Source organism: Sander vitreus, chromosome 15 (assembly GCF_031162955.1).
Source record: "Sander vitreus isolate 19-12246 chromosome 15, sanVit1, whole genome shotgun sequence".
NCBI classification, from domain to species: Eukaryota; Metazoa; Chordata; class Actinopteri; order Perciformes; family Percidae; genus Sander; species Sander vitreus.
The window spans coordinates 6,541,462-6,548,961 of record NC_135869.1 but is presented as its reverse complement, the minus strand read 5'-3'; the positions used below and the strand labels follow the sequence as shown (position 1 = coordinate 6,548,961).

Sequence of the window (7,500 nt, the reverse complement as noted above, 5' to 3'; positions counted from 1 at the left end):
GGACTCGAGTCACCATTTTGATGACTTGCCATTTAACAAAAAAGACTGAGACTCGACTTTGACTTGTAAGTCAATGACTCGAGACTTGAGGCATGATGACTCAGATGACTTGCGTGTATTCCTAAGTTTGAAGGTTAGCTGTTAAATATAAAATAATATAATTTAATGTTGTTACGTTTCTGTGTAACTATCAAGTGAGCTGAGCAGCAGCAAAAAGTGATGGGTAGGGAATATGAAATAAATAAGTTATAATTTGTTTTTGCTTTGATTATTTGCTTTTACATTCATTTCACTGAATATCAATAAGTATAATACAGACTCAATTCATTGTCATACCTTTTGTACTAGTTATACAAACTAGCCAATCATTTTATTAGATAATACATTAACTAATACCTTGTCTATTCTATTTAAAATGATCTGATACTACAGGTAAGAGTGTTTTATCTTGGATGTAAGTTACTTGATTTGGGACTTGACTTGACATAATCTGTGACTTGACCCAAAAAATACAACTCAAGACTCAAGGACCAAATTACTTGAGACTTACTTAGGCTTTGAGCAGAGATTACTTGGTCACAACACTTACTTGGTCACGCTAATTACTTCAAGGAACTGACAAAATTAGTTAATGACAAGGAATTGTAGAATCATGATCTATTTGAGAATTCCAGACATGTTATTAGATTAAAGTACTTTAATGTGATGATAGTTTGGAAATTCAATTTGTGGACTCTTGTTATGAACTCGAGACTAATGCATTTGTCAGCTGAACAATATTACAAACGGACACAGAGGCCGAACTCAACACACAGACGTTCCTTACTTTATCGATTGTAAACATGCGCTACGGGATATGGATGCCAGCGGCAGCAGCACACACATATTTCAACACACATAGACAGACACAGAAATATATTCACACAAACACACCAACCTGTTGATGCAGTACGGCTGTAAGATATGCATGTTGCTCAATTTGCAGGAATCTCAGAAGAAGAGAATGCAACCCAGCGGCTCGTTTCTACCGTTTCAGCCTCCCAGCAGTCAGCACGAGTCAGTGCACGTTTCCAACTCAGCCTTGTTAACATTAAAAAAAAAAACAGACTGTTGTTGCACCGTTTGAGTAGTATTGCAATAGTGCCACTTCTTTAAAAGCAGAAGTCTGAGTGTGTTTGGCTAACTGCAGCTTTTGTTGATCTATAAACCTCTAAGAGAAGGTCCTTTAATCTCCGGCCCCCGCCAAATGAACCAACCTCCCAGTGACCTGAGCACTCAAGTCCATCCCAGTGAAGTCCAGTAGAGTCTAGAGCGATCAGCTGAGATATCTGAGGCAATAATGGCTCTCTGCCTCAAACCTCAGGCTGCAGGAAGGAACAGCTACTCTGTTTATTTCCCTCTCCCTCCTCCCTCGTTCTCTCCCTCCCTTCTGGTTGCTTTGGTCCAGCCTCCCCAGCTCCCCCGTCTCCCTGTCTGTCGTCTGTCTGTCTGTGTGTGGTGACACGCTCCCAGTCATCTTTGTACAACCCCTCTCGCTCCTTTTCACTTACTGCCTTTGCTATTCTGTATTTATTTGATATTTCTCCTCTTTATTTCTTCTCCTCTTTCCTTTCTCTATTCTTCTATCTCCCCGTCTCTGTCACCTGGTCTATTATCTTTTTGTTATGTTATGTTACTCCTGTCACTTTCTCCTTTCTATTCTATTCCTTCTGTTCCGCTCTTTTCATTTTGTGCCCAGAAGAAAACAAAACCAAACAAAAGTTGACTATCTACATACAAACCCTGTTAAGCTTTAATGCTACTAGATTACATAACAGCAGGCTGATGCCGTCTCGCCAGTACAGCTGAGTGACGTTGTATGAGGACACAGAGATACGTGATATGTCATCGATTCAGTTAGACTGCACTATGACCTCACTTACCTCCAAGTATAATCATGAACAGTTATTGTCAAGGTGTTGTTAAATGAACCCTATCAGGGTTCTTCTCCAGCATACAAGCTACACCACATGCTAAGCACCCTCCAATACTGTAAATTCTCAAATAAAAGTATTTCAATAATAGCCTAGGGTGTGGCTGGCAATGAAAAGGCTGGTTGCTAGTAAAGGCTGGGTAAAAAACATTGAAAGAGGGTTGTAACTAAAATACTGTTTTCACTAGTTATATCCAGGTGCCCCTGCTTTGTTGTGTTTTCCAATCAATGCTAAGCTACCACACACAGAAACGCACAGAAACCTTGCACGCTTTGTCCGATGTGTTAACAACTGCAGCTAGCAGAGTTTATACACTGCAGATAGCTGATTAATTACTGTAAGCTAACATTAGCTCCATGAGTTGGTTGAAAACACCGTCTCTGGCTGATTTATCAATGTTTCCAGGATCACAACTGTGGGTAGCAAGCTAGTTAGCAGGAAATGCTAACGCTTGTAGCTTACGTTAGAACATATAAAACACATTGTTAAATCCATTCTGTACACTTTAGCTCGTGTATTTATGACCAACCGACCCAATCCAAATCGCCAAGGGCGTGGCTGGCAATGAAAAGGCCGGTTGCGAATAAAGGCTGGGTAAAAACATTGAAGGTGGGTGGGCTTATCTTTACCATGACAGCTCTTATGGTAAATTTAGCATTATGTGCATTTCCCACGCACAAATCCCATCAATACATCAACAGAAACAAGTCATACTCCCCAACATTGCTGCCCTGACTTTTTTTAATTATCAACAACAAATATTGTTTTCATTCACTAGCTATATCCAGTCGCCTCTACTTTGTCATTTTTTCAATCAATGATAAGCTACAGTCAACCCTACTGTCAATGCTACACACAGAAACCTCGCGCACTGAGTCCGACGCATTGACAACTGTAGCTAGCAGAGTTTATCCGCTGCAGATAGCTAACTAATTAAGCTAGTGTTAGCTTTATGAGTTGGTTGCAAACACAGTCTCTGGCTAATTTCTCAATGATTCCAGGATTACTACTGTGGGTATAGCTGACTAATTACTGTAAGCTAACATTAGCTTCAGGAGTTGGTTGAAAACACTGTCTCTGGCTGATTTCTCAATGTTTCCAGAATCACAACTGTGGGTAGCAAGCTAGTTATCTGGACATGCTAACGTTTGGAGCTTACATTAGAGCATATAAATGCACTGTTAAATCCATTCTGTATACCTTTGCTCTTGTATTTTTCTTTTTTATAGTTTTAAAGAGGGTTAAAAAAACACCATCCAAACTTGACACCTTTAATATTAGACAGGTATTTAATTCATTGCTGTTAAAAATACTGCGAATTAACTCTTTGAAAATGTCAAACTGTGGCACCCCAGTGATAAAAAATACATTGTGGCAGACAGCAATGTATTCTGTTACAAAGCTTTAAATGGTGCTATAAGTACGTTAAAACCTGACAAAAAGAGGCTTTAAATACACTCTGGGACCACATGGTGGCAATAAATGCAAATACAGGAGTCTATTGCTCTGTCCTTAGGGCATCAGCTGAAAGACCGTCAGCTGGAACATGCTGTGGTGTGGTGGCTTTGACAAAAGCTTAATTGTTAAGTTAGCATGGTTTATAAAATCACTAATATTGTGTTAACTGATATCATCTCCCACACAATAAAAGAAAGGAAACAAAATAATAAAGAAGAAACACATTTACATCAGCTGATTGTCAGGCTACAGACCGTCCTGTTCTACTGGTAAGGCACCACGTTCATTTTCGGAAATCTCACCAAATGAACATGAATGAATGAAGTACTACTTTGAAAAAGTTTCTGTACTAATTACCTAGGCAAAAGTAAGTTGTGATCAGTACCATCCCTGTTTCCAAGCTGTTCTGCAATTACCTGTCACAATCTCTAAGTTCTGCATCCCTGTATTCTTTAATTTGTTTGTTGTGAAGGGCTTTTTGCTCGGAACACGTGAATCAGCTCATCAGATGACATTTTGGATGATGTTTTGCATGTACGGTGGCTCAAAGACTTTTGACAGACGTAAAAGACTGAAAATCAAACCTGTTCCAAAAACTTTAATGACTCCGAAACATTCGTCGGTGTGTAAACGTGATTGACACAACGCAAGGTTGTAATACTTTTAAACGTGTGACAATTTCAGGATAAAAAAAATGCAGACTTGTTGTGCAAAAGCCTTTACTGTTACTGAAATAACCCGTAAGAAGCCCAGCCAACAAACTGTAAATTAAATTAAGTAATAAATGCAATCTCCCCTTAAAACAGATTTGCTTTAAAATGAAGGCAAAATACTTATCTATTAAACTTTTTATATTTAGTACTTATACTGCAATGGCAAGAGGGAATACAAGGACATCAGCACAGACAGAGTGGGTACATAGACAGAGGGATCCAGTGACAATACTTACAGGAGACAAATTCCGTGATGAAGTGATACAACAAAGCACAAACCCAACTTTTGTCATTCTTAATTCTGTTAGATTGTATCTTCTCTATGCTCATTTCTTCTTTCCAAATAAAGCTTATTAGAGCATTAAAAAAAAAAGTTGCCTGACATGCACTGTATAGTGCACTTACTCAAAACAACAAACAGCAAAAGTAATTACTAAATCACGCAGGGTGTTTCGTTTTTCCTGTATGGTTAGAATAGTTTAACTGTCAGGGAAAAATGTCACTTATTATTTCATTTCATTTTTATCATAATTTCATTTTGGATTGATCTTCTCTCCCTTCATAGCACTCCTTTATTTCCTCTCCTCCCCTTAATTATGCTAACGTCTCCTCCATTATTTTTAACGACAATCCCCCTTGTTTCAGGCCTCAACAAATCACTAACAGTTTTAGCAACGCCTTAAGGTGAATCCCCTCAGTGTCAGCAAATGTCAGATGCCTCGCTGACTGGAGAGGAAGAAAACGGCATTAAAAAAAAAAAGAAAAAGAAATATGTCTAATATTATGTTGATAGCTAGTAAGAAAGCCCTTACAAGAAAGACCGAGGAGCTTACAGTCTAACTCTAGCCAAAATGCAACCTACGGTCTATTTCTGGATGTACCCGAGTCAAACTTTCGTTTAAAAACATAATTAGGACGGAAACGCCACTTTTCAGATTTACCGTATTTTCGTTTTCGGTCAAAGTGCAGAGTGTTAGGGGCACTACTATGATCGCATCAAAATCGCTATTTTTAAAACACTAAGAAGGCTCGACACACCATGAAACTTTGCTCGAAGTATCACCAGGGGCTCTACACATGAACTCGAGCATTGAGAACATGGTTCGTGTACACAGAGTTTACTAAAAAGAAAGGTTGATACTGATAGTAGTTGATTTTTAACTTGATTTGATTTAAAGAGTAAACAAGTTCTCATGTGATGGATAACTGTCATGCTCATGTGATTTACATCCTGGTATTCAATGTAATTAAGGATATACTGTATTCTGCCTGCAACCATGACAATGTCATGTCATACTGCGGTCACATGAAGCCAAGGGTTAGCTTTGATGCAGAGTGTGTCAATGTGTGTCTGGGGGTCAGCTGTGGAAAATCTGAGTCAGTGTCGGTTCAGGTCTAAAGCGTCTGTGGAGTGGGTCTGAAGTGGTATTTATTATTTTATTTGAGCTAAAATACTTATTTATTGTGTACGCTGCTGAATCTGGGCAACAAATTTCATTCCTTCATGTTTTTAACATGTTTGAATGACAATAAACTAATCTGAAGATAAACATTTGGGGGGGAGGGAATAATAAGAAAGAATTGAGCTTACTGGACCTCTGTAGCCCGCTACTCATCTTTGCGAGGCTCAAGACTTTAGGCTAGATTAGCCGCTACTAGCATCCCATACTCAAAACTCTGACCAAACTATCTGCGGTTGAGTTGCATTGTGGGTAATGTAGGCTAGGGATGCCACGTTGAGGAGGTTTCCCCAGCGGTTAATAAACCTGCGGCAACACTGATGTTACCGATTACACTGTAAATGCAACACAGCTGTGTCCGGCTTCGCTGAACCCCGGTTGAGTTGTTGTTGCGTGGGCAGAAGCAGCGCAAAACGTTGCCCGCTTCCCTTAGGCGCCCGCGTTACCATAGCATGTATATAAATATGATGATATGACCAATTGGGCTGTTGCGTTCGGCCCCGCAATCTATTTTCTGGTCTATTTTCTCTGCGAGTGACTCTGGCAAGAAAACGCACCGATCATTTTTTATAATCATTATAAATATATGATCGGATTCTGCACTTTTGCTTTTCACTTTGACACCAAATCCTCCGCCATCGCCCTGGCGTTTCCTTCAGGGGAATCGGAAAAATCTGACTCCTGCTCTGCTGCTGAGCAGATCGTTTTAGAGCTCTGATACGCAAACATTAACTACATTGTTTATTTTCAAAACGAAAAGCAAAACCACGGTGTGGGCGGTGGGCAAGGAATTTGACTGTGTATGCCCAAACACCAAACTACCGGTAAGCCTAATGTAGGTGCCAGATTTTGGCACGGAAGAAGAATGCGTGGAATAAAAGACGACGGGCCTAGGTCTGGTTCTACTGCATCGATTTTGATACTTGTAACTGTCCATTGTTAGTCAGACAATGTTATAGAAATGCATGTTCAGAATCACACAAACGTCATAACAAATAATGATAGACTTCATTCGTAAGGGCATCTCCATTTACCATATAGTGATTAGATTTTAAAAAGTGCTACAGCAAATGAAGACAGCATCAACATTATCTAAAGATTTCCATTCGAAAAATGACCAAAACGACATTTCAACATGTGCTGTTTATTTGTTGCTTATATGTTGCTGATCTTGTTTTTCTATTTTTATTGCTTAGAAGTTTTACTTTGTTTGTATTTTTTTTACATAATAAATTGACTAAATAATAATAAAAAATACATATTTACCCACACCTATGTTAAATAGCTTATTGCATTTAAAGCTATAGTGCATAGTTCCTGTCGCCCCCATGAGGAATTATAAGTAATGACAACAAAACTGTCGGCGCATCCACACATGCATACAAGCCTTCCGTGATGGCGCACCCCTCCCCCCCCTCCTCCACGCAGTTGCTAGTAGCCAAAGAGGACACGGAGGATTATAGAAACATGGACTCTTCAGAAGAGGTCATTATCTTCACTCGAGTTTCAGCGTGCAAAAGTTGCCGGACAACACAATCTTCTGAACACAGCCACACTGAGAAATACAGAGAGAGTTGTGTGGAGCTGGTAGTCTTAATTAGCTTTGTAGCAACTCATTTGGCAATGGCTTGAATGTAACGGATGTTCATTAATACAAAAAAGTTGACGCACTGTAGCTTTAAAATAAATGCTTGAGGTATTGTGAAGCTGTTTTCACAACAAATCCGCTTTGAAAATTAGTAACATTTCTGACACAGACGCATTCTTTCTTGAAGTATTATGCCATGGTAAATATCAGGAATCATTTAACTTGGATTTATTCACGCCCTGGTATGAAAGCCCTCACTACTTCCTTGTTTGTCTGTGTCACACACTAGCAAATAGGTCAAATGACCA

General features: G+C 39.3%; 1 protein-coding gene across 4 annotated transcripts in view; it reads right to left on the bottom strand.

Moving 5' to 3' along the window:
- The window catches only part of LOC144529678 (thyroid hormone receptor alpha), a 106,349-nt gene that overhangs the window by 23,530 nt on the left and 75,319 nt on the right, over nt 1-7,500 (bottom strand). The window contains exon 6 of one of the 4 annotated variants that reach the window (XM_078268910.1): nt 938-1,080. The exons of the other annotated variants lie outside the window; for them this stretch is intronic. Coding sequence (XP_078125036.1) covers nt 938-969 — 32 coding nt within the window. The 5' untranslated portion in view covers nt 970-1,080. The remainder of the gene's footprint in view (nt 1-937; nt 1,081-7,500) is intronic. 4 annotated transcript variants of the gene reach the window in all.